This window comes from Salvelinus alpinus, chromosome 7 (genome assembly GCF_045679555.1).
Source record: "Salvelinus alpinus chromosome 7, SLU_Salpinus.1, whole genome shotgun sequence".
NCBI classification, from domain to species: Eukaryota; Metazoa; Chordata; class Actinopteri; order Salmoniformes; family Salmonidae; genus Salvelinus; species Salvelinus alpinus.
Window position 1 is genome coordinate 6,512,628 of NC_092092.1, and position 27,541 is coordinate 6,540,168.

Genomic DNA, 27,541 nt, shown 5'->3' on the forward strand with positions numbered 1-27,541 from the left:
GGCTCCAGTATGGAGTTGGGGGACCAGGGGGAGATGGCTCCAGTATGGAGTTGGGGGACCAGGGGGAGATGGCTCCAGTATGGAGTTGGGGTACCAGGGGGAGATGGCTCCAGTATGGAGTTGGGGTACCAGGGGGAGATGGCTCCAGTATGGAGTTGGGGTACCAGGGGGAGATGGCTCCAGTATGGAGTTGGGGTCCCAGGGGGAGATGGCTCCAGTATGGAGTTGGGGGACCAGGGGGAGATGGCTCCAGTATGGAGTTGGGGGACCAGGGGGAGATGGCTCCAGTATGGAGTTGGGGTACCAGGGGGAGATGGCTCCAGTATGGAGTTGGGGGGCCAGACCCTGGTCTCTACACAATGAGAACAGTCTTTACAACAGATACTGTCTGCTGTGAATTATTAGTGTCTTTCATATGAATCCTAACCTTGTGACTCATTCCATACATCTGTGATTTGTCATTATTGCAGTAATTGAATAATAAAGTTGACTCGTTTTGAAGAAATGTAAAAGTCTTTACTTTGATATGAATAATTCCACGACACACCCCAAATGGGGCCTGGTCTAAAGTGATGCACTACACAGGGAGCCATGTGGGACAGAGCCTAAATGGTTATGTTCAAACTGACTTGTGGAGGAAGTCGTTGTTCAGCTGAGATGTCGAGCAAGGGGTTGCCCATCCCAAACCGAGCATTTCACTGTGGAGAGAAAAGCAGAAAATCATGGCTCAGAAATCCTTTTCTTCCCACTCCAGTTGTCCTCATCCCCATGCCTGGTGTGAAAAAAATAGTAAATAAAATATACCACGGCTAAGGGCTGTTCTGAGGCACTCCGCTTTGCGTCGTGCTTGGACACAGCCCTTAGCCGTGGTATATTGGCCATATATCACAAACCTCTGACATAATTAGAGCAGTAAAAATAAATGTTTTGTCATACCCACGGTTGTCAGCCAATCAGCATTCAGGGCTCGAACCACCCAGTTTATAATGCATTTTATTTGTGACAGTGTAATAGTCCCCGTGTTTCTGTGGCGGCTCGGTTACCGGCAGAGATCACTTGTGGTTGACCTATGCTCCTCACAGAGTGAAAGGGTCAAGTCTGTCATCTGAGACGTTTCTCTGTGAGCCAAAAGTGAGAGACACCAGGCATCCATCCACAGTAAACACTAGGCAGAGGCCCAAATAATGCATCTCGCGCTCAAATCATTCTATCAAACTAAAACCATATCTTCTGTGAACTGTCAACAGTCTGATCTCCAGATAAGAGGAGAAGAGGGTAGGAGTGCTGATATAGGATAATGTGTGCCTTTTATGATCAGAAATGAATAAGATTACATAGAGAGGGAGGACCTGATCCTTGAGCAGCACTTGTGGAGTTCAATTGTCACCTATAACAGCAGAAGGCCGTTATGTCACCATAATGTTATCCAGACACGCACACAAAGAACAACCCTGAAACGCATGCCAGTGAAACCTTCATAATAGAGTTGAACACCGTATGATAATGGACAGTGAGTGAACGTTACACGTATTTTTAAAACAATCACACACTTTGAAAGATTGTGTTATCTTTGACGTTTCATAGCTGGTTATGGTCTGCTCTTATTTATTTCCCCTTTATTTAACTAGGCAGGACAGTTAAGAACAAATTCTTATTTTCAATGACGGCCTACCGGGGAACAGTGGGTTAACTGCCTTGTTCAGGGGCAGAACAAACAGATTTGTACCTTGTCAGCTCGGGGATTCGATCTTGCAACCTTTCGGTTACTAGTCCAACGCTCTAACCACTAGGCTACCATGCCGCCCCTACACTCTAACCACTAGGCTACCTGCCGCCCCTACACACTAACCACTAGGCTACCTGCCGCCCCTACACTCTAACCACTAGGCTACCTGCCGTCCCTACACTCTAACCACTAGGCTACCTGCCGCCCCTACACTCTAACCACTAGGCTACCATGCCGCCCCTACACTCTAACCACTAGGCTACCATGCCGCCCCTACACTCTAACCACTAGGCTACCTGCCGTCCCTACACTCTAACCACTAGGCTACCATGCCGCCCCTACACTCTAACCACTAGGCTGCCTGCCGCCCCTACACTCTAACCACTAGGCTACCATGCCGCCCCTACACTCTAACCACTAGGCTACCTGCCGCCCCTACACTCTAACCACTAGGCTACCTGCCGCCCCTCCACTCTAACCACTAGGCTACCATGCCGCCCCTACACTCTAACCACTAGGCTACCTGCCGCCCCTACACTCTAACCACTAGGCTGCCATGCCGCCCCTACACTCTAACCACTAGGCTACCTGCCGCCCCTACACTCTAACCACTAGGCTACCATGCCGCCCCTACACTCTAACCACTAGGCTACCTGCCGCCCCTACACTCTAACCACTAGGCTACCCTGCCGCCCCTACACTCTAACCACTAGGCTACCTGCCGCCCCAACGCTCTAACCACTAGGCTACCATGCCGCCCCTACACTCTAACCACTAGGCTGCCATGCCACCCCTACACTCTAACCACTAGGCTACCCTGCCGCCCCTACACACTAACCACTAGGCTACCTGCCGCCCCTACACTCTAACCACTAGGCTGCCATGCCGCCCCTACACTCTAACCACTAGGCTACCCTGCCGCCTCTACACTCTAACCACTAGGCTACCTGCCGCCTCTACACTCTAACCACTAGGCTGCCTGCCGCCCCTACACTCTAACCACTAGGCTACCTGCCGTCCCTACACTCTAACCACTAGGCTACCTGCCTCCCCTACACTCTAACCACTAGGCTACCTGCCGCCCCTACACTCTAACCACTAGGCTACCTGCCGCCCCTACACTCTAACCACTAGGCTGCCATGCCACCCCTACACTCTAACCACTAGGCTACCCTGCCGCCCCTACACTCTAAACACTAGGCTGCCATGCCGCCCCTACACTCTAACCACTAGGCTACCTGCCGCCCCTACACTCTAACCACTAGGCTACCTGCCGCCCCTACGCTCTAACCACTAGGCTACCATGCCGCCCCTACGCTCTAACCACTAGGCTACCATGCCGCCCCTACACTCTAACCACTAGGCTACCTGCCGCCCCTACACTCTAACCACTAGGCTACCTGCCGCCCCTACACTCTAACCACTAGGCTACCTGCCGCCCCTACACTCTAACCACTAGGCTACCTGCCGCCCCTACACTCTAACCACTAGGCTACCTGCCGCCCCTACACTCTAACCACTAGGCTACCATGCCGCCCCTACGCTCTAACCACTAGGCTACCTGCCGCCCCTACGCTCTAACCACTAGGCTGCCTGCCGCCCCTACGCTCTAACCACTAGGCTACCTGCCGCCCCTACACTCTAACCACTAGGCTACCTGCCGCCCCTACACTCTAACCACTAGGCTACCATGCCGCCCCTATGACAAGACAAGACAACAACTGACCCTCAAGTCCCTCAGTGTCTCATCCCAAGTCATTCCCTAAAAACATGTCCATAGGGTACATAGGGTACATAGGGTACATAGGGTCCATAGGGTACATAGGGTACATAGGGTACATAGGGTATAGCCTATCACTGATGTTCCAGTCACTTTCCTTTGGGTTCTAACCACTCTCACTGGAATGACATGCCAAATGCCACAGAATATACAATAATGGGTATTTTCTTCACAGTAATTGAATGATCTTATCTTGCAGTAGTCATCGTGTTGATTCTGGCTGTAGCCAGACAAAGTGGTTAAGCTCCTACTCCATTTCAATCTGCAGTATATAAACTGTGGTAGCAGCATGTTTTGTTGTTTTTTTTTGCATATATTTTCACTTTAACTGGGATCTCCTTTACTACTGTTTCCAAAACTGATTGGCTCGAACTGCAGTGGGCTGGGCAATGACTTTTCTTTTCTCCGAGGTATGTGGTTGGCTGCACACAACTATTTTGTGGATCCTTACTAGCATGTTTACATATATAAACAAATACACGAGACCTCGTAGATATCGATCAAAAGACTCAGCCTTGCCTTAACTTGATACTTTGTTGCAAGTTCTGATTAATAGGCGATGTGCAATGTATCCAATTTTTGTGTTCAGGGATACCAAGTTTGGACCATCATGGCCACCATATAAACATTATGGTGCTCTCTGATACAATAACTGATGCAGCAGCATTGATGATGGGTGTAATCGCATAGATGTTCCATAAGAGTGCGTCTCAGAACAATATATTTCGCTAATCAATACTTAATGACACGCGTTAAGAGTTTCACATGGAAATTCTTACCATTCTTGCTAGCTGCCCACCCATCTCTGAGTTTGACAAAGCATCACTACCAAGACATAATTTAGCAGCGTTTCACATACACATCTGAGGACTGACTTTCGAGATATAACGTTAGCTTGTGACACACTTACCCGAGTGCTTTAATCTGTCACTCAGCCTTTCTCCACGTCGAGCTCCTCAACCGAACTCATCTTCTCTGCAGCCACTCGGACTCCAGACTGGACAGGAGGAAACAAACTACCGTTTTATTGGACTAAAATCTAATTGAGAACGCGTGCTGGCTTGATATATTGCCTGAATTAAAACATTTGTGACTCGCAATTCCAGAGTGAGACAGCTATGATTTTTGATTCATAATCAATCAAATGTAGGTAACTAATACTGCTTTCACCTGCACAGGTGTAACGGTTGCGTTTGAACATTTGTACATGTGCACCAATAATTAACATTTTCCTCACTTAAAATTCCAAGGGAAACACTGACCAAAAACGATGGTTTCTACCCTGTCAAAATAAACCACAGTACATTTATCCCACTGGTATTCAATTTAACATGCATATGGTTCCTGACCTGCTTCTACTTGGCTCATGTGGAACATCAGCACTTCATGATGTTGAAGATTACAATTTCAAAAATCATTTAAATTAATTTACATGGCAGAACACAATTGATCTCTGAATTGCGTAACGAATAAAAAACAAAGAATACATGCATGATAGTGTCGGTTGTTAGAAGTTGGCTGTCTGATTAACTTCATTATCGTTCTGTTCTTGCTCTGACAGGCCTGAGTTTGTGTGAATGGCGTTTTTCCCCGTCAAAAGTTATAATTAAACAATAAGGCACGAGGGGGTGTTGTATATTGTCCATATACCACAAACCCCCGAGGTGCCTTATTGCTATTATAAACTGGTTACCAACGTAATTAAAGTAGTAAAACGAAATGTTTTGTCATACACGTGGTATATGGTCTAATATACCATGGCTTTCAGCCAATCAGAATTCAGGGATCAATCCAACCAGTTTATAATGATTGATTGGTAGTGGTAGGAAGTTCAAGTTGTAAGACTGGAGCAGATGGTAGCAGCGTGACGTGGCCCCTAGACACTGATCTTGTGTCAGTTTTGCATTCTTCTCACTAAAGGTTAAGTTTAGTATTGGGAGAGTGGGATCTGATCCTACATCTGTACCGAAGGGAAACTTCACCTCGACGCATGGAGATGATTGGCAAACTGGAGGCATAGTTGGGTTCTTCTCTCAAATAAAAATGTTATTGGTCGCATACACATATTTAGCACACGTTCTTGCGGGTGTAGTAAAATGCTTGTGTTCTTAGCTCCAACAGTGCAATAGTATCAAACAATTCACACAAATCTAAACGTAAAATAATGGAATTAAGAGATATTAGGACGAGCAATGTCGGAGTGGCATTGATTAAAATACAGTAGAATACAGTATATACATATGAAATGAGTAAAACAGTATGTAAACATTAAAGTGACTAGCGATTCCATTATTAAAGTGACTAGCGATTCCATTATTAAAGTGACCAGTGTTCCATTATTAAAGTGACCAGTGTTCCATTATTAAAGTGACCAGTGTTCCATTATTAAAGTGACCAGTGTTCCATTATTAAAGTGACCAGTGTTCCATTATTAAAGTGACCAGTGTTCCAATATTAAAGTGACCAGTGTTCCATTATTAAAGTGACCAGTGTTCCATTATTAAAGTGACCAGTGTTCCATTATTAAAGTGACCAGTGATTCCATGTCTATGTACACAGGGCAGAAGCCTCTAAAGGTGCAGAGTCAATTAACTGTTGAGAGCGCCATGTGTTAAACCTTTCACTACCGGGTTGTAACAAGTACTGTGTTATAAACCTCTCACTGGTGTGAACAATACCAAGAAGCAGGACTTTTATATAATTTGAAGGCTCCCGAGTGGCGCAGCGGTCTAAGGCTAGAGGCGCCACTACAGACCCTGGTTCGATCCCGGACTGTATCACAACTTGCGGAGATCAGGAGTCACATAGGGTGGCACACAATTGGCCCAGCGTCATCCGGGTTAGGGGAGGGTTTGGCCGGGGTAGGCCGTCATTGTAAAATAAGAATTAGTTCTTAACTGACTTTCCTAGTTTAAAAAAAAGGTCAAATAAATAAACTTTATTTTTTAAATCTTAGAAACTGAATGAAACGTGATCCTTCCCTTTAGGCTGTACCCATCTTATATCACAAACATGTTTCTGAACAAAAGGATGATGCATTGAGTAGAGTTTACTACAAAACATAATTTCCTGTAAATGAAAAAACAACATTTATTGCAATCAATCTTTTTATTACAGGGCCCATCAGATGGTTTTGTAGGGTCTCAATATCGTACACATTCAAACTGCGCTGGGATTATTCAGACACAAAAGAAAACATTTCAAAACTTCAACCGTTTGTACCAGCTGTGTAAGGTTTAGTGTAGCTTGAAGATATGAGAGGAAGAGAAGGCTGATATCTCATCACCAGTTTCATGTGACATTAAACTTAAACACATTGGTGGTCTCCCGGATTAAACCTAGTCCTAGAGACAACCCCCCTCCCCCCAAAAAACAGATTTTTTTGTCCAGTACTAGACTTTAATCTGTTACCTCTTTATCCGCCAGGCTCTTTGTCCCCCAGGCTCTTTGTCCCCCAGGCTCTTTGTCCCCCAGACCCAGACTCTTTATCTTCAAAGCATTTGCTGTATCACTCATTAATCTTTCACCACATTAGGTCAAGACACAGTTTAAACATTACAGTATAGCTGGCCTCTAGTCAGGCTAAAACATGGAGACTAGCTTGCAATAGGTTTCACTGAGAAGTACAGAGTATAGAGCACCAGACCTAAGGCAGACCTAAGGCCTACATGTAATCTCAATGCAACAATGTGAGCAACAACAAAATAATCAAGCCAGAAACTAAAAGAGCTGAAAGCCAGTATCTTAAACAGATATTTGTGAAAGTTCTAAGTTAATAAGACCTTCTCTACCCAATGTGTCCGAAGAGCTAGTCATTATGTTTCCAATATTGCAGATATAATAAACCCCAAGACAGAAAAAGTTAATTGGTGGAACAAACTTAGCATGAGTTTCAGGCTGTTTAGTGCTATCACACCGACTCATTGTCATGGCACAATCAAGTAGATGTAAATACCACAAACAGATTCGGGACCAGGCTAGAAAAAACTCTTTGGCAGTACTGACAATAAAAAATAAAATAAAAATATTAGCTACAAAAAACATCACACCATTTAATAAAAATGTAGAACAAGGAACAGTGCTTATTTGTTAGTTTCTATAACATAGTGTAACACCACTGAATAGTCTATTATATGTGTGTGTAGAACAGAATATTATAATATATACTTGAACTCACTCCCATTGAGTTGGATCAGATGTGCTTTGTCCTAGCGAAGGTGAACACATTGCAGATAGTGAATTAAAGGACCAGTATACAGATATAAAAAAGGCCTTCCAAGGAAAAAATCTTAATAATATTCTAATTTTTCAACTTAGGAGGTCCTCTTCTCACCATTGTATGTTTAACTGAGACTAGTACTTAAACTTTACTGTATACGAAAAGAAAAAATATATACCTGGGATTTCTCATAAGATCTTAAAACACATTTTATTTCTTTTTTTATATATATATATTTTATTTTTTTACATACAATTAGAAGAAAAAAATTGCAAGTAAGAATCATTCTGAACCATGTTATAGTTGCATTGGATAGTCCCCTACTTTATATTTTAACAAAACTGTCACTGTTTACAGACAAGTATGGGATTGACATGGCCTGATAAATAGTGTATTCAGTATTAACTCCGGGTTGTTACCCTAATCAGGCAGGCTTATTAAAAGTGGTAGTATTCATTCATTGTAGCTTGGAATTAGTATGTATGTGTTTGTCAAATCTACTGCTCAGAGAGTCTGTCTGTTTTCTTCTGACCACCCTGGGCTTTGGGCAGAGGAACAGAATAATTGTGTGTCCCCAATGGCACCCTATTCCTCATAAAAGTATACCGCACCACCTTTAACCAGAGACGTACGGATCCTGGTCAAAAGTATTGCACTACATAGGGAATAGAGTGTCATTGGGGACCGCAATTTAACAAACAGTCTCTTCTTACTGGTACCAGGGGGTCTTACGGATCCAGTGCAGGGTGAACCCGGCATCCGTCCGGATCTTGATGGAGGCAGCCTCGGCCTCTCTGACCGTCTCCTTCACAGACTGCATCAGGTTCTGGGCATTGTGAACCAACATCTCTGTGGCCTGGGAGAGGAGGGAGAAAAATGGTCAAATTGATCAGTAAGCTGTTCTTGAGTAAAACTGGACTACACTAGTAACATTACTGCTAATTACTACTCTAGCAATTGCTTTTCAAAGTTTAGTTTTTTCCCCCGTTATTAAACAAGTGGAATAGGGACTGTTCCTTATTCCACTTGTATAATGACAGAAACCAGTCAACCTCATTACGATGTAATTACAAAGCAAAAAGGTAACTTTGGTTGATGAGTGTTATCCAGTGATGTCCAGTGTACTGACCTGCTCGGACTCCTCCTCGCTGATGTTGGTACGACCCAACATGGTGGCCTTGACTGTGGACAGGATCTTCAGCTGTGTGCTGATGGTCGGGATGCGCTCACACACCTGGAACACAGAGAAGTTGATCCAAGTTCAAGTTGATTTAAAGTGCATTTTACACAGGTCTCAACAAGATACATTATCAGTCAGAGACATGAAGATCAAACACAGAAAACAGTGTAATTTAATTCAAATGATCCATCCTAATTCAAATCACGAGGACATGCAGGAAATTCTAAATTCTAGCTTTAGTCCTACATGACTAACGTTGTCCTTTGTGTCGTCTCTGAACGTGCCAGAGCAGCCGTCTCTGAACGTGCCAGAGCAGCCGTCTCTGAACGTGCCAGAGCAGCCGTCTCTGAACGTGCCAGAGCAGCCGTCTCTGAACGTGCCAGAGCAGCCGTCTCTGAACGTGCCAGAGCAGCCGTCTCTGAACGTGCCAGAGCAGCCGTCTCTGAACGTGCCAGAGCAGCCGTCTCTGAACGTGCCAGAGCAGCCGTCTCTGAACGTGCCAGAGCAGCCGTCTCTGAACGTGCCAGAGCAGCCGTCTCTGAACGTGCCAGAGCAGCCGTCTCTGAACGTGCCAGAGCAGCCGTCTCTGAACGTGCCAGAGCAGCCGTCTCTGAACGTGCCAGAGCAGCCGTCTCTGAACGTGCCAGAGCAGCCGTCTCTGAACGTGCCAGAGCAGCCGTCTCTGAACGTGCCAGAGCAGCCGCTGCGGCACATGAAAACCCTGAAGAAAGCAGACTGAAAATGTTTCTAGCTGTTGTCAAATCCTTGCTTCCTCCATCCTTGCTTCCTCCCTCCTTACTTGCTCAATTCTTCTCAAACTGCATTGGAGGAGAAGATCCTTAGGTCCCTCCCTTGGACCTCCTCCTCCAATGAGCTTTGAGAGGAATTGAGGAAACAAGGAGGAATTTGGCAGAAGACTGGACCAGATAAAACCACATGTATTGCGTCGGAGACATCAGTTGTATTTTTTTGAAGAAGACATGAGCAGGGATCAGCCAGTCAACTGACCTGGAGGAGGTTGGTCCGGATGCGTTTGTCTGTGCACTGCTTGGCCACCTCCTTGGCCAACTTTGTGACCTCGTCTGAGGCTTTTGCGATGTCTTTGGCACACTGAATGAGGGCACGCTTGTTCCCACCGGCACCGCGCACCAGACGGGACATCTCAGCCATGAGCAGGGCCATTCTCTTGGCTGCACCGATGATGTCGTTACCCTGAAAGAGATCACAAACAAGCAGAGCATGAAATCGGACGTCTGACAACACAGTACGCACAACACAGTACGCACAACACAGTACGCACAACACAGTACGCACAACACAGTACGCACAACACAGTACGCACAACACAGTACGCACAACACAGTTCGCACAACACAGTTCGCACAACAGAATAATGGAAACTCTGAGCTGCTCTACTGTTGCTTTCTGGTCGCAGAGAAATTCCAATGTTCTGTCTTGCCAATAAACTTAACATCAAACCTGAACGTGTAAATGAATGTGCTTGTATCTCACCTTGCTGGACCACTTGCGGGCCTCCTCGTGGAGCTGTCTGGCGGCCATCATCATGGGCTCGCTCACCATCTCTCCCACCTCTTGCTCTGGGAAGTCCTCGTCCTTCTCCTCTGGGGGAGGGGGTCTGGGGGGAGGAACCTCACCCTCGGGGAGAGGTGGTTTTGGTGGGGCGGGCTCGTCGCTGACCTGGCATGTTGCATTCAGAGCGGTGAAACGTTAGGAATGTTGCAGACAGAAGTGCTAATTCTCTATTCTACATGGCAAATCATTTCTGTTCTAAAAAAATATCTATATATATATATTACTAAATATATCCTAGGACTGTAAAGCTTTTTGTGACAACTGCTGAAAAAAGTTTTATAAATGAATTTGATTGATTGACTTACGTGCAGCTGGTCCAGATCAGGAGGTGGTGGGGGGAAGTCTGGTTCCTGTGGCTGGAACGCATCTCTCACCTTGGCAACGGCCCCCAGGATCCTATGGCCTGAATCCAGGAAGCCCTTCTGCAGACCTGGACACCACAGAGGAAGAATCAGTTAGTTAGGCCTCATAAACAGACCTGGACACCACAGAGGAAGAATCAGATAGATCGTTAGGCCTTATAAATAGGAGACTAGACCTAAAGGCCCCAAAAGTTTCTGGTGTAGCGACAGTAAAACATTCACAGACCCTTAAACCATAACACCATTGACTAAACCTTAACTTTGGACTATCAAAGATTCAGAAATTGACAGAACGAGGCTTCATATTTTGTATTACGTCATGCTAGATAGCTATTACAGCAGAGTACACAGTATAACGATCAAACATATCCTAAATGTAGGGAAACTGCCTCGGAACGTACTTGGATCGGTGATGTTCCCAGCCACAGCCTTGGCGTCCATGACCATGGGAGATATGGTCCGGCTCAGCTCATCAGACGCAGCCTTCACGATCTCCCTGAATCTAGGATCCTCAGAGTTCTCCACCTACGGATACAATTCTATTCATGTTTCTCTTTCTAAATCACGTACTTTTGTTCTCTGTGATTCAGTATTGTAAACTGCCTAAAATGCACCATCGTGGCACATGTGTTTGTATGCTTCTGCCTCTGCATTCCTTGCTCTTTGTGGTTTTAGACTGGGTTTCTGTAAAGCTCTTTGTGACATCTGCTGATGTAAAAAAGGGCTCTATAAAATGAATGTGATTGATTGAAATGATCGATTGTATGCGTAAATAAAACATATCTATACCTCCCGTTTGGCCACCAGGAGGATGCGGTTGGCCCGTCGGGCGATGCTGGTGGCCCCTACCACTAACATCTGGGGCTGGTGGTTAGCCATGGCAGCGCGACATTTCTCCAGATCTTTCTTAATGGCCTCCTCAGAGGCATCCAACAGAGACTTGGTGTCTATAGCCTCGTCCACCAAACCTAGAGACCGAGGAGACATCATTCTTAGTGCTAATAAGGAAGTGAACACATTTACATTTTTCACACAACGCCCGCTTTATTGTGATAAATAATAAAATGATAGATGGTCTGACACTACCTGTCATTTTCTCCACGTTGTCAATCCACTGGTTGTTCATGGTCTCAAAGTGCTCCATCGCAGCCTGGTTGCCTGGGTTTCTCAGCATGATACGGGCAGCAGAGACCACCTAGAACAGAAAGTTCCCATCAGTTTGGGGACATCATTCCATCATCCTCCTGACCAATTGACACTGAGATACTCCCTCACCTGTGGTGTGATATCTCTTGTAGATTTGACAGCAGCTTGGATCCCCTCCACAGTGCTCTTGTTCGCTGTCCCCACAGCAGCAGCCTTTTCTGCCGTGGCAGCCAGCTTGTTGGCATGGTTCTCAAAGTTGGCCGCCCTCTCATCAAACACCTAATATAACAGTTACATATTACTGAATGATACAAACTTAAAAAGGGATACTTCGGGATTATCTACTTCCCCAGAGTAGCATGCTAGTAGATACCATAGACGTCCAGTCATTGCGCTAACGCTATTTAGCGTTGGCTCGCGAAACTACCTCAAACTTCTTTCATACTGGACACAGAGACATAAAAATGGTATCCACAAGATCCTCTGACTCTGGGGAAGTAGATAAACGGCCAAAATATTGCCAAAATATCCCGTTAATATAATATAGACCAATTACGTAGATGGTCCAAACTTGGTATTTATTTTTTTTTATCTTACATGATTACTTATAGTAACATTTCTCTCAGGAAATGTAGTCTAAATATTATTGATTGACAAGTACCACATAAATGATTGGAAACTAATCAATGAGTAATCCATGTTATTTTTTTGCTTAGTGTATGATGATGATATAAATCTGCCAAATGAGTCAGGATAGTCAAAGCCAGAGACCTATCTAGAGCCACCTTATATCCCAGGATGTAATCCCATTCTATTATGGAATATATAGCTCTATATACCTCTCTGCTCATAGGTAGAAGTTAACAAATGAGCCATGATGGAGGCATGGAGACAGACAGAGAGATAGACAGAAAGAGAGGGAGTGAGAAATCACCCACCTGGTCCCTGTTGGGGGCATTGGGTGGGGCGGTGGCGGCCACAGCCAGCAGTTTGATGGGAGTGGTCGTGTCGCTAAAGATGTCTGACACCTCCTGTGTCATCGCCTCCTGCATCGTTCCTTTGAGGTTCTGACAAGACCACACACACACGAGTTAGTTAGCAAGAGACCAGCTTTAGAAATATTACATGTTAACGATAAACTCTTATGTCTCTTCTAACAAGTGGCTTACATTGCATCTCAAATCAATGGAAATATTGGATTGAAACTGGTGCAGTTCTACAGCTATTGTTGAACAATTGATTTTAATGTGGCTTTCTCACTTCATGAATAACTCCTAAACACATTTTATTGGCCTACTTTAAGGTATCATAGTTATAGTGGATTGAGAGCATTAGACTGGAGCTGTTGTCTCCAGCCAGCAGGGGGAGTATTTCACCATGACTGTGTCAGAGTGAGCTCCAGTCAGCAGGGGGAGTATTTCACCATGACTGTCAGTGAGCTCCAGTCAGCAGGGGGAGTATTTCACCATGACTGTCAGTGAGCTCCAGCCAGCAGGGGGAGTATTTCACCATGACTGTGTCAGTGAGCTCTAGTCAGCAGGGGGAGTATTTCACCATGACTGTCAGTGAGCTCCAGCCAGCAGGGGGAGTATTTCACCATGACTGTGTCAGAGTGAGCTCCAGTCAGCAGGGGGAGTATTTCACCATGACTGTCAGTGAGCTCCAGCCAGCAGGGGGAGTATTTCACCATGACTGTATCAGAGTGAGCTCCAGTCAGCAGGGGGAGTATTTCACCATGACTGTCAGTGAGCTCTAGCCAGCAGGGGGAGTATTTCACCATGACTGTCAGTGAGCTCTAGTCAGCAGGGGGAGTATTTCACCATGACTGTCAGTGAGCTCTAGCCAGCAGGGGGAGTATTTCACCATGACTGTCAGTGAGCTCTAGCCAGCAGGGGGAGTATTTCACCATGACTGTCAGTGAGCTCTAGTCAGCAGGGGGAGTATGTCACCATGACTATCAGAGTGAGCTCTAGTCAGCAGGGGGAGTATTTCACCATGACTGTCAGTGAGCTCTAGCCAGCAGGGGGAGTATTTCACCATGACTGTCAGTGAGCTCTAGTCAGCAGGGGGAGTATTTCACCATGACTGTATCAGAGTGAGCTCTAGTCAGCAGGGGGAGTATTTCACCATGACTGTATCAGAGTGAGCTCTAGCCAGCAGGGGGAGTATTTCACCATGACTGTCAGTGAGCTCCAGTCAGCAGGGGGAGTATTTCACCATGACTGTCAGTGAGCTCCAGTCAGCAGGGGGAGTATTTCACCATGACTGTCAGTGAGCTCTAGCCAGCAGGGGGAGTATTTCACCATGACTGTCAGTGAGCTCTAGTCAGCAGGGGGAGTATGTCACCATGACTGTCAGAGTGAGCTCCAGTCAGCAGGGGGAGTATTTCACCATGCCTGTGTCAGAGTGAGCTCTAGTCAGCAGGGGGAGTATTTCACCATGACTGTCAGTGAGCTCTAGTCAGCAGGGGGAGTATTTCACCATGACTGTCAGTGAGCTCTAGCCAGCAGGGGGAGTATTTCACCATGACTGTCAGTGAGCTCTAGCCAGCAGGGGGAGTATTTCACCATGACTGTGTCAGAGTGAGCTCTAGTCAGCAGGGGGAGTATTTCACCATGACTGCATCAGAGTGAGCTCTAGCCAGCAGGGGGAGTATTTCACCATGACTGTATCAGAGTGAGCTCTAGCCAGCAGGGGGAGTATTTCACCATGACTGTGTCAGAGTGAGCTCTAGTCAGCAGGGGGAGTATTTCACCATGACTGTGTCAGAGTGATCTCTAGTCAGCAGGGGGAGTATTTCACCATGACTGTGTCAGAGTGAGCTCTAGTCAGCAGGGGGAGTATTTCACCATGACTGTCAGTGAGCTCTAGTCAGCAGGGGGAGTATTTCACCATGACTATCAGAGTGAGCTCCAGTCAGCAGGGGGAGTATTTCACCATGACTATCAGAGTGAGCTCTAGTCAGCAGGGGGAGTATTTCACCATGACTATCAGAGTGAGCTCTAGTCAGCAGGGGGAGTATTTCACCATGACTATCAGAGTGAGCTCTAGCCAGAGTCTGGATGACTATTACAATGTTTATTTAACCTTTATTTAACTAGGCAAGTCAGTTAATAAAAAAATAATTTAAATAAGAACAAATCATTTTTTAAAATCTAATATTCAAAACATACAATGTACTTGCAGTGAAGCCGCTCAATAACTACATCATACCAGTCATCCAACAGATTCCCATTCAGAGCAACACACAGAAGAATCCAGGGTCAATGCCCTGCTCAAGGGCATGTTGACCGATCTACCACCAGGCCAAAAAACATGAACCAGAACCCTCTAAGATCCCCCGCACAGTTCCCCAATAGCCCCCACAGTCCCCCCCCAGGAAGAAAAAATTAAATAAATGAATTCCATTCCCCCCCAAAAACCCCCCAATGCACCAACCAAGAAGAACTAAAGAGAAAAAGACAGAAGAAAACAGCAAACAATGCAAATAAATAAATAATAATAATACATTTAAAACAAAGGACATCAAGGACAACTGAAATCATAACACCAATGCCAACTGTATATGTTTGTGTGCATGTCTGGCACTATTACATGTATGTGTGTGTTCTTGTACGTGTTTATTTGAATGAGAGTGTGTGTATATGTATGTGTACAAACACCTGCACGGCATCAGCCTCAGGCAAACTGGCATTAGTTGTAAAAACACTGCCACTTAGTGTCATTCAAATGTACTTTTATTATGATTTATTTTGACTTTAAAAAAATATACTTTTATCTTTGACCATTTTATCTCACACAGCAAATACACTCCCACTTGTCTCCAATTCCACATACCAACCATCAACTTACCTCAGCCCATCCCATCTCTGTTGGCCACCCACTTCGGGTTTCTACGCAACACATATCTTTCAACTATACTGTGATGTTTAATGTACAATTTCAATCTAACTAATCGAATCCACAGATTGCGAGTTGAAGATAAATACTTTTACTAAGAGTATTAGTATATTAGTAATTGACTGACCCGGTCTCTCCAGATCTCCTAACAGTACTTTTTCTAGGGTCAGTTTTAGATCAATGCTATGCATTTTCAGCCATTCCTGAACCTGAGACCAGAAGCAGTCTACCTGAGGGCAATACCAAAATAAATGGTCTATTGATTCTGTATCCTCACAACAAAATCTGCAGAGCTTCGATGATTTTATGCCCCAAATATTCAACATTTTGTAGGTGGCAAGAATTCTATATAATAATTTTAGCTGAAAAGCATTAAGTCTTGCGTTGTTTTATATATCATACCATGGAATCGGTACACCAAAAAACTTTCTTTAAATAAGAACAAATTCTTATTTACAATGACGGCCTACCCCGGCCAAACCTGGACGACGCTGGGCCAATTGTGCGCCACCCTATGGGACTCCCAATCACGGCCGGTTGTGATAAAACCTGGACTAGTGTAGATAATGGCTTGAGAGCGACTGTAGGTGAGTGAATGTGAGCAGTCTTACTTTCAGGCCCTCCTGGAGCTGTTGAGCCACAGCACGCGCCTGTGGGGACTCTCCATCACCCCTGGCGGCCAGGTCGGCTAGCTGGGCCATCAGCTGTTCCACCTGCTCACACTTCCCTACCAGCTCCTGTCTGTAGGGACCTGGCAGAGCGTTAGCCAGACGACGGCCCTCCGCCACCAGCCCCCGGATAGCTGCCTGGCCTGGGGAGAGACAGTCAGACACTCGCAGGCTCAGAAACACACAGAGTAGACACACCAGCACACAGCAAACAAAGCTTTGGATCATTGGTGGGTCTCTACCGATTTGGGCCAGAGGGTTAGGAGTAGTAGGACCGCCCACACATCCTTCATTCTATATCGCTGTATGACATTCTATATCGCTGTATGACATTCTATATCATAAACTGGGTGGTTCGAGCCCTGAATGCTGATTGGCTGAAATGCATGGTATATCAGACCGTATACCACGGCTATGACAAAACATGTATTTTTACTGCTCTAATTACTTTGGTAACCAGTTTATAATAGCAATAGGGCACCTTATGTCATGCCTAACAGCCCGTAGCTGTATATTGGCCATATACCACACCCCCTCGGGCCTTATTGCTTAATTGTTGTATATGTTACTCTATATAGTTGTGATTATGTTTACTCTGAACATTCTCCAGGAGGCTATGTAATACAGCCCAGAGTCTAAGTGTTAACAGATGAGAGAATATCCAGGCTTCTGAGCCGACAAGCCAAGGAGATAATGAGGTTGGGAGAGAGCATAGGAATGTAGTACACAGAGAACAACACAGCAGACATGTACACAGAGTCTGGACTGATGTTCACTGTAGAGGGAGAAAGAGAGGGAGGAAGGGAGAGAGAGAGAGAGAGAGAGGCAGGAAGGAGGGCTAAGAGAGAGCGGGAGAAGGAGAGAGAGAGAGATGGAGGGGAAGAAAGCAAGGGGGAGGGAGTTAGAGAAAGAGATAAAAGGAAGGAATGAGAAAGAGACAAGGCCATTCAGACTCACCCACTCCCCCGTCATCGATTGTGGGGTTCTCCATCCAGCTCTGGGCCTGCTCTATCTTCCCCTCCAGGTGGACAGCAGCCTTGGCAGGCCTGCTGTTGGCTACAGCCTTGCTGGTCTTAGACTGCAGGTTCTGTAGGGCTGTGGCTATATGCTTCGCCAATGCCCTGGCCTCCGGAGTATCACCTTTACCCCTGTGATGGGAGACAATGATGACGTACTGGAAATGAAAAGTCCATAGTCTCTCTCTTAAGGATGATAGGTAGTTATTCTGGGGAAAGCTAAATGAAAAGTCCATTGTCTCTCTCTTAAGGATGATAGGTAGTTATTCTGGGGATAGCTAAATGAAAAGTCCATTGTCTCTCTCTTAAGGATGATAGGTAGTTATTCTGGGGATAGCTAAATGAAAAGTCCATTGTCTCTCTCTTAAGGATGATAGGTAGTTATTCTGGGGATAGCTAAATGAAAAGTCCATTGTCTCTCTCTTAAGGATGATAGGTAGTTATTCTGGGGAAAGCTAAATGAAAAGTCCATTGTCTCTCTCTTAAGGATGATAGGTAGTTATTCTGGGGATAGCTAAATGAAAAGTCCATAGTCTCTCTCTTAAGGATGATAGGTAGTTATTCTGGGGATAGCTAAATGAAAAGTCCATTGTCTCTCTCTTAAGGATGATAGGTAGTTATTCTGGGGATAGCTAAATGAAAAGTCCATTGTCTCGCTCTTAAGGATGATAGGTAGTTATTCTGGGGATATCTAAATGAAAAGTCCATTGTCTCTCTCTTAAGGATGATAGGTAGTTATTCTGGGGATAGCTAAATGAAAAGTCCATTGTCTCTCTCTTAAGGATGATAGGTAGTTATTCTGGGGATAGCTAAATGAAAAGTCCATTGTCTCTCTCTTAAGGATGATAGGTAGTTATTCTGGGGATAGCTAAATGAAAAGTCCATTGTCTCGCTCTTAAGGATGATAGGTAGTTATTCTGGGGATAGCTAAATGAAAAGTCCATTGTCTCGCTCTTAAGGATGATAGGTAGTTATTCTAGGGATAGCTAAATGAAAAGTCCATTGTCTCTCTCTTTAGGATGATAGGTAGTTATTCTAGGGAAAGCTAAATGAAATAGAATGGTGCATGTAGGTGCTGATTAAGATTTATGGACTACTGGTCAGCAAGAAAACGATGTGATAACATTCACTTAACCTCTAAGGCAGTGGCATTCAAGGTCGGGGTCGCGACCCCACTAGGGGGAATTGCAAATTTAACAAAAAAAAATAATAACAATAATAGGAACAAAAAAATTAAGAGTACAGATTATTGTATGGAACCAATATACAAACGTTTTTGAGAAAGGTAATTTGAAAAATTAAATTCTATTGAGTAAATGTAGTAATTCGTTTCTTTTTAAAAATTATCTAAAAATGTACTGATTTTAAGGTTGTGTCACTAGATTTGGGGGTCCCTGCTGAAAAGGTGCTCTAAGGAATTACATGGCCTACGGATAACAAACAGAAAGCACAATATTGGCCCAAGGACACAACCCTGCGGAACTCAATATTTAACCTTGTAGTGTTTTCAACATTCTTCATTACACATTAAGATATTGACTCAGAGACAGACGAAGCCCCCGCTCAGGTAATACCTCCGATCCTTTTTAAGCTGTATTGTCATACAGTTGTCTATACTGCCAGGGGATGTTGTCAGTTGTAATATTTGTACCCATTAGTTTGAACTCCACTCTTAGATCTGCTATTGTTAGCTCAGAAGAGAAGCCCACTGTGGTCTGCTCAACCAGTACTATTAGTTCAAATGTGAATTTCATAAACTTTAATACCCCCTCAGTTTTCATATCACATATAGGGCTTGGGCTGTTGCACAATAGCAACCAAAGCCCATGTAAGCCAGTTTATAACATTCCATCATTGGTTTCTGTGAGAGTCCCTCATATTGACATTGGCTGCCGCCACAGGAAAAGTAATTCACATTTCTACTCCTTCCTCTTTTACTAATAGAACACATGGTGCAGTTCTATGGCCATACTAACTACATCAATATCAACCATCAGACAGGTTCTTCAACCGCCTATTGAACATAGCTTGAAGTTTCTATGTGACTTTAAAAATCGTAAAGGACTTGGATTGATGCATCTGAATATTAGGAACTTTCTTCCTAAACTGGATTACATCAAGTTACGGGTTATGCAGACGAATCCGGACATTCTGGTATTGACTGAAACTTGGATCTCTGGGGGCATTCTGCACTCTAATAATATTGAGGATTATAATGTGTTCAGAGCTGACAGACAGGGTAGAGGTGGTGGGGTGGCCATTTTTTATAAAAATATTTATATATTTTTTCTCCTAACTGAAATCCATTTCCCAGCTACAATCTTTAAGCCTTTGTCTGGGGGGGGGGGTGTATTCATAACTGTTATAAAGGGTCTAACTAGTTTGTGGTCTTCTTTTACAAAATCAGAAGTTATTATCCTGGGTGACTTCAATTATGATTGGGAAATGCAGGCTTCAGACAATCTAAAATACATGGTGATGTATTGATCTAAACCCAACCGGTGACTAAGTCTAAACGGCCCAACCCTATAGATCCTTCAGAGTCAACTCTGATTAATTTCATTCTAACAAATACACCAGAGAGATATGTTTCTACTGTTATCTTCTCCTAAGACATTAGTGACCATTTCCAAGAGGTTTGTATTAGAGATGTGAGAAGACAAATCTAAGCCTTGTGACATCACAAAGAGGAACTTTAACTTCAGTGATCATGTTTTGTTTTTTTACATTATCTTTATTTTAGTGACCTTGATTGTATTTTAGCTGTCGTTGAACCCGATTCAGCTTTGAGCCTCTTTGTAGATGTCTTCTGTACTATTGTGGATAGTCATGCTCCCTTTATATAATGGAGGGTTAAAGGTAGATCTAATACCTGGTACACGCCGCAATTATCAGAAGTCATTCATAAAAGAGATGATGCTTGGTTCAAGGCCAGGAACACAGGCTTATGCCCGGACTGGCAAGCTTTTATTAAGCAGCTGAGGAATCACTGTGAGATATAAATCAGAAAGGCTAAATCTGATTACTATTTAAACGCTCTTTCAGATTGTAATGGGAACCCGGATAAATTCTGGAAAACTGTCAAATTCTTAAAAGGGTTCTACTTCCTCTGTACAACAACAAATTAATTCAGACACTGGCTGTATTACAGGAAATGAAAACTCCATAATTGATGCATTTAAATCACCATTTTATATCAGCAGGCCTATCAATTTCAAAGAACTTCCAAGGCTATTTACCATGATATTGGGCAGGATGCGGGTAGGGGAAACTTGATGAATGATCAGAGAATTGAGTCAAAAATATATTTTAAGATATTTACAGAAATAGAAGCCCTGGATGCTTTGCTAGGGTGGCGAGTACGGCCGATCCCCGGGGCCAAGCTCCCTGCCATCCAGGACCTCTATACAAGGCAGTGTGAGTGGAAGGCCCCAAAAATTGTCCATAAAGTAGGGTCCATACAGAAATGGTTTGTCGAGATCGGTGTGGAAAAACTTGACTGGCCTGCACAGAGCCCTGATCTCAACCCCATTTAACACATTTGGGATGAATTGGAAAGCCGACTGCAAGCCAGGCCTAATTGCCCAACATCAGACCTCACTAATGCTCTAATGCTCGTGGCTGAATGGAAGCAAGTCCCCGCAGCAATGTTCCAACATCTAGTGGGAAGACTTCCCAGAAGAGTGGAGGCTGTTATAGCAGCAAAGGGTGGACCAACTCCATAATAATGCTCATGATTTTGATGTTCGACGAGGTGTCCACATACTTTTGGTCATGTAGTGTAGCTACCTCAATTACCTGGTACCCCTGCACATTGACTCAGTACTGGTACTCCCTGTATATAGCCATGTTATTACCTGGTACCCCTGCACATTGACTCAGTACTGGTACTCCCTGTATATAGCCATGTTATTACCTGGTACCCCTGCACATTGACTCAGTACTGGTACTCCCTGTATATAGCCATGTTATTACCTGGTACCCCTGCACATTGACTCAGTACTGGTACTCCCTGTATATAGCCATGTTATTACCTGGTACCCCTGCACATTGACTCAGTACTGGTACTCCCTGTATATAGCCATGTTATTACCTGGTACCCCTGCACATTGACTCAGTACTGGTACTCCCTGTATATAGCCATGTTATTACCTGGTACCCCTGCACATTGACTCAGTACTGGTACTCCCTGTATATAGCCATGTTATTACCTGGTACCCCTGCACATTGACTCAGTACTGGTACTCCCTGTATATAGCCATGTTATTACCTGGTACCCCTGCACATTGACTCAGTACTGGTACTCCCTGTATATAGCCATGTTATTTTTACTTGTTATTCATTATTCAGTGTCTATTTATTCCACGTGTCACTTTTTCAATTTTTTACCTGTAACTCTGCATTGTTGGAATCATTTCACTGTTAGTCTACACCTGTTGTTTACGAACCACATGACAAATAATTGTATTTTCAAGGGTATATAAAATGGATTACTTACTGTCTCCGGAGTTCAGAGAGCTTGGCGGTGAGAGCAGCCATCTCTCCGATGGACCTCAGGACGTCATCTCTCTCCTTGGGGTCTTCACACATGTCAGCGATCTTCTTGGCCTCAGACAGGAGGGCTCTAATGTTTTCCTCTCCCTCAGGACCACCGTTAGGGTCTGCCAGCCAGTTCTGCAGGGGCACAGGGTTAGGGGTCAACATAACACAACAGGCTCAAGACCATGGAACACAACAGGCTCAAGACCATGGAACACAAATGCCTGTTGCTTAATGCTTTTGTGTGCTATCCTCTGGGATTTGTACTTTTTCCATTGTGCAATTTTTAACCCCCCCCAAAAAAATCTAGCAATCAAGAGTCTACCTGAGCAGCGTCAATCCTCTTGGCGATGACCTGTTTGGAGTTGGTCATGGCCTCCAGTTTCCGGCCTGCATTCTCCACTTTCCCCGCGAGAACATCCAGGCCCTGGGAGACCTGCTGGGCCTTCTGCTTGGCTGCAGGAGATGCCCCCTGACCCCTGGAGATAGACAGAGAGAAAGCCAACACAGAACATAAGACGGTTGTAAAATTCTTAAAACTTTCCCGAAGTTCAAAGGTTTTTCAGGAATCACAGCATATTCCCCCCCCACTACTTCCCCCCCCCCACCGAAGCACTACTCTCCCCCCCCCGAAGCACTACTCCCCCCCCCCCCCCCCCATCGAACCCATTGTGGGTTCGATTCCCGGGTCCACCCATACATAAAATGTTTGCACGCATGACTGTAAGCCACTTGGGTTAAAAACGTCAGCTAAATGGCATATATTATTATTTTCTATGTACCTGGCCCTCATCTCAGACACCTGGTCAGTGATCTGCCCCAGGGTTTTGGCAGTGCCCAGGATATCCCTCCGCTCCCTCCCAGCACACAGCTCTCCCACCTTCCCAGCCTCATCCAGGATCTGACGGATGGCCTGTTCTCCTGCGTCCCCTGATCACCAGGACACATTGAGCACAGAAGACAAATGTTACAAACACCTAGACAAAAAAGGACAACTGGGTCCTGTTCAATTGGCACCAAACAGAAGAAACCCGACTGAAAACACGGAGCGACTACTTTGACTCCAATAAAAACAATAGCAGTGGTGTATAAAGATGGCGGCCCTACACGTACTTAACATAAATTCCTAATTTTGCCTTGTTCTCCCTATTGTACATTACGCTCCGTTACATTATTTTATATAGTCATTAGCACAATATATATGATCCCAATTTTAGCTTCAAATTTTATTGTGCTGATTTATTGGCACATTGAACCATATCGTGCGCCGTAGTTTCAAAACTCAGTGGATGAAACAAAGACGTCATATCTGAATTCTTTTGCCATTGTTTTTGTTTTTCATAGATTGTCTTTTTCTACGGTGTCCCCAAATGCAGGTGTTTACAAACCTCTCCTCAGGGAACCCCAGCTGTTTCCTGTATTCAAACTATTCCAGAAATAACACACCTGATTCAGCTAGTCAACTAATCATCAAGCCCTTTACTTGAATCGGGTGAGCTAGTTCAGGGCTACACACAAATAGTGAAATGTCTAGGGGGGTCCCTGAGGAGAGGTTTGCAAGCACTGCCCTAATGAACCCTGGTATATTGAGCCATTGGGAGGACATGTTACCTGGTTGGGCGTCGGGGTCCCTCAGCCAGCTCTTGGCCTGGGTCATCTTAGAGTCGATGAGCGCCAGAGCTCTCTTCATGGCCTCTGTATCCTTTAGGGTCAACAACAGGGTCAGGGGAGACAACATGCATGAATAACTAATAACTTTTGGTCTAGAACTTCCCCCCAAAAAACATTTTTGAAAAAGACTGAAATTAGGCACATTTGGACTTTGTACTACAGCATATACAGGGATTGTCATATACAAATAATTGTGTCAGAAACTGAGGCAATGATTTGCCTAATGATGATTCCTTTTTAAGGTAACCCTTCTGTAGTTTAATATATATCTTCAGAGTAAGGTAATGGCATGTCTGTCAAGGAGCCAGATCTTGCAGCATGTGTTTGGAGTTTGAGCAATCTCATGCTATTATTTGCCTGCTTGGGGAATTCATTAATGTGATGATGACTGATGAACATGAGCTCAGCATTCACACAGATGAACACATGGATCATGACGTTAGATACGGCAAAGACATGACATCCCCCATGATCACAACCATTACAGCACACACACAACTCTGCAAAAAGCTGTCTCACACACACACCAGATATTATCTGTACCTCAGATGTACAGCATTGCTGTTATTCATTAACCTCTGGCAGTCAGCAACACACAACTGTAAAAATGCACATGCTGTTTTAAAATCAAATCACTTTCCACAGTCGTGTGAGTTCCAAATGGCACCCTATTACCTACTGTACATAGTGCACTACTTTTGATCAGTGCCCTATAGGTTCTTGTCAGAAGTAGTGTACTATATAGTCAATAGGGTGCCATTTGGAACCCGATGTCAATACGGGTGTTGTTTCACATCATAAAAAGCCCATCTACTGTGACTGTCCCATTGTGTCTCAATCTGGAAGGGATGGAAATACAACAAATATAAAAGAGACGGCTTGACAACGAGTCTATTCATCAGCCAAGAGTTGGGACAGAGCTGTTATACACAACATGTGGCAGAGTGAGACACACAGGGAGATGCTTTTCCAGGAGTTTGCATGATAGGCTATACAAGGACACTGTAGCCTTTGAATGACTTTACGCAGTTTATGACGTTTTACTCCATGAAGGACATCTATCCAGATACACAAGTGACGGTTCTACCTGCTACTAGTCATGTGAGTTTATAGCCTTCGTCCTTCGGGGACAAGAACAGATCTATTCCATTCTGCATGTCCACATCACTGAACTAATAAATGTAACTCAACAAAGGGAGGACTCTGCAGCAGCAAACAACCAGAAGCCTTGAGAACTATGCAAATGTTACAACATGTTGCAAAATATCTGGTTTGCATGTTACGTAACAATAATAATATTATTATACCTCCAAGATAAAACATTTTTGTCAAAGAAAAGGACGACAATGATAACCAGCCTATTGGTGGGATTTACCACAGTATTAAGACGGAAGATTGAGCAAAGTCAAAGTTGAACTTTGGAAATGACTGTGTGTTGGTGCCATCAGCCTGGAAGTGAACAGCAGTGTAAAGTCCAAAATGGAACCCTGTTCCCTATATAGTGCACTACTTTCAACCAGGACCCAGTCAGAAGTAGTGCACTGCACAGGAAATGCACAGGAAACCGCACAGGAAATGCACAGGAAACTGCACAGGAAATAGGGTGCCATTTGGGACACATCATACAAGGTTTACTTTATCAAGTGATGAAGCCAGGCTGAGAAGTGGGCAGGTGGTTTGATAGGTGGGGACATAAAGGAGTAACCAATGCTTTTAAAAACACAAGAAGACACACTCTGTAACAGTAAACTCACTCTATCCAGTGAAGGGTTTTTGCGTTGGGGATTATTAGGTTTGAGGATCACGTGAGGTGAGACGACATTAGAGTATATATGGAACCTAGTTAGATCTGTGAGCAAACAAACACTGTTTTTACACAACGACAATATCGGAGTACTGGAATCAGTCAATTACTATGACCACTTAACAATTTGAGTGCCTTTCTCCCATGAATAAAAATCTACTGCTCTACTACTGTAGAGATCATGATTCATTCCCACTGCCTCTGGGACCAGTTTCCCGGACACTGGATAAGCCCAGAATAAGCCTGGACTAAGAAAAGAAGCATGCTCAATGGAGAACATCCTTTGAAAGTACTTTTAAGAACAGGAATAGGCTTAACCTGTATTCTGGAAACTGGCCACCTGATCTTACTGGAAAGCAATATGACAGAGAAGAGAGATAAATCAATAGCACATGACTCAGCAGTACTCTGGATCAATAGAACACCTAAAGAACATCCTATTACCGGCATCTATAGCACAGGAGAAGAACATCCTATTACCGGCATCTATAGCACAGGAGAAGAACATCCTATTACCGGCATCTATAGCACAGGGGAAGAACATCCTATTACCAACATCTACAGCACAGGAGAAGAACATCCTATTACCGGCATCTATAGCACAGGAGAAGAACATCCTATTACCAACATCTACAGCACAGGAGAAGAACATCCTATTACCAACATCTACAGCACAGGGGAAGAACATCCTATTACCAACATCTATAGCACAGGGGAAGAACATCCTATTACCGGCATCTATAGCACAGGAGAAGAACATCCTATTACCGGCATCTATAGCACAGGAGAAGAACATCCTATTACCGGCATCTATAGCACAGGAGAAGAACATCCTATTACCGGCATCTATAGCACAGGAGAAGAACATCCTATTACCGGCATCTATAGCACAGGAGAAGAACATCCTATTACCGGCATCTATAGCACAGGGGAAGAACATCCTATTACCGGCATCTATAGCACAGGGGAAGAACATCCTATTACCGGCATCTATAGCACAGGAGAAGAACATCCTATTACCGGCATCTATAGCACAGGGGAAGAACATCCTATTACCGGCATCTATAGCACAGGGGAAGAACATCCTATTACCGGCATCTATAGCACAGGGGAAGAACATCCTATTACCAACATCTACAGCACAGGGGAAGAACATCCTATTACCAACATCTACAATACAGGAGAAGAACATCCTATTACCAACATCTACAATACAGGAGAAGAACATCCTATTACCAACATCTATAGCACAGGAGAAGAACATCCTATTACCGGCATCTATAGCACAGGGGAAGAACATCCTATTACCAACATCTATAGCACAGGAGAAGAACATCCTATTACCAACATCTACAATACAGGAGAAGAACATCCTATTACCGGCATCTATAGTACAGGAGAAGAACATCCTATTACCAACATCTACAGCACAGGGGAAGAACATCCTATTACCAACATCTACAATACAGGAGAAGAACATCCTATTACCGGCATCTATAATACAGGAGAAGAACATCCTATTACCGGCATCTATAATACAGGAGAAGAACATCCTATTACCAACATCTATAATACAGGAGAAGAACATCCTATTACCGGCATCTACAATACAGGAGAAGAACATCCTATTACCGGCATCTACAATACAGGAGAAGAACATCCTATTACCGGCATCTACAATACAGGAGAAGAACATCCTATTACCGGCATCTACAATACAGGAGAAGAACATCCTATTACCGGCATCTACAATACAGGAGAAGAACATCCTATTACCGGCATCTACAATACAGGAGAAGAACATCCTATTACCGGCATCTATAATACAGGAGAAGAACATCCTATTACCGGCATCTACAATACAGGAGAAGAACATCCTATTACCGACATCTACAATACAGGAGAAGAACATCCTATTACCGACATCTACAATACAG

At 44.3% G+C, this 27,541-nt stretch overlaps 1 protein-coding gene and 1 long non-coding RNA gene across 3 annotated transcripts in view; both read right to left on the reverse strand.

Annotated features, from left to right (window-relative positions):
* Positions 1-494: 494 nt before the first annotated feature.
* On the reverse strand, positions 495-4,874 carry LOC139580198 (uncharacterized). Its single transcript, XR_011675990.1, has 3 exons — positions 4,677-4,874; positions 4,417-4,503; positions 495-698 (listed from the first exon to the last, which is right to left on the reverse strand). It is a non-coding gene; the product is annotated as an uncharacterized lncRNA (long non-coding RNA).
* A 1,721-nt stretch (positions 4,875-6,595) lies between these two features.
* The window catches only part of LOC139580361 (vinculin-like), a 53,561-nt gene continuing 32,615 nt past the window's right edge, over positions 6,596-27,541 (reverse strand). Inside the window, exons 7-22 of one of the 2 annotated variants that reach the window (XM_071408973.1) lie at positions 23,741-23,831; positions 22,912-23,059; positions 22,455-22,608; positions 22,089-22,264; positions 17,532-17,722; positions 16,518-16,717; positions 12,945-13,073; positions 12,136-12,285; positions 11,947-12,055; positions 11,650-11,828; positions 11,262-11,385; positions 10,804-10,928; positions 10,418-10,603; positions 9,914-10,117; positions 8,855-8,959; positions 6,596-8,581 (exon numbers count right to left, since the gene is read on the reverse strand). In XM_071408973.1, the coding sequence (XP_071265074.1) occupies positions 8,435-8,581; positions 8,855-8,959; positions 9,914-10,117; positions 10,418-10,603; positions 10,804-10,928; positions 11,262-11,385; positions 11,650-11,828; positions 11,947-12,055; positions 12,136-12,285; positions 12,945-13,073; positions 16,518-16,717; positions 17,532-17,722; positions 22,089-22,264; positions 22,455-22,608; positions 22,912-23,059; positions 23,741-23,831 (2,418 nt within the window). In that variant the 3' untranslated portion in view covers positions 6,596-8,434. Of the gene's footprint in view, positions 8,582-8,854; positions 8,960-9,913; positions 10,118-10,417; positions 10,604-10,803; positions 10,929-11,261; positions 11,386-11,649; positions 11,829-11,946; positions 12,056-12,135; positions 12,286-12,944; positions 13,074-16,517; positions 16,718-17,531; positions 17,723-22,088; positions 22,265-22,454; positions 22,609-22,911; positions 23,060-23,740; positions 23,835-27,541 lie in introns of both variants that reach the window. The other variant, XM_071408972.1, reaches the window with a different exon arrangement.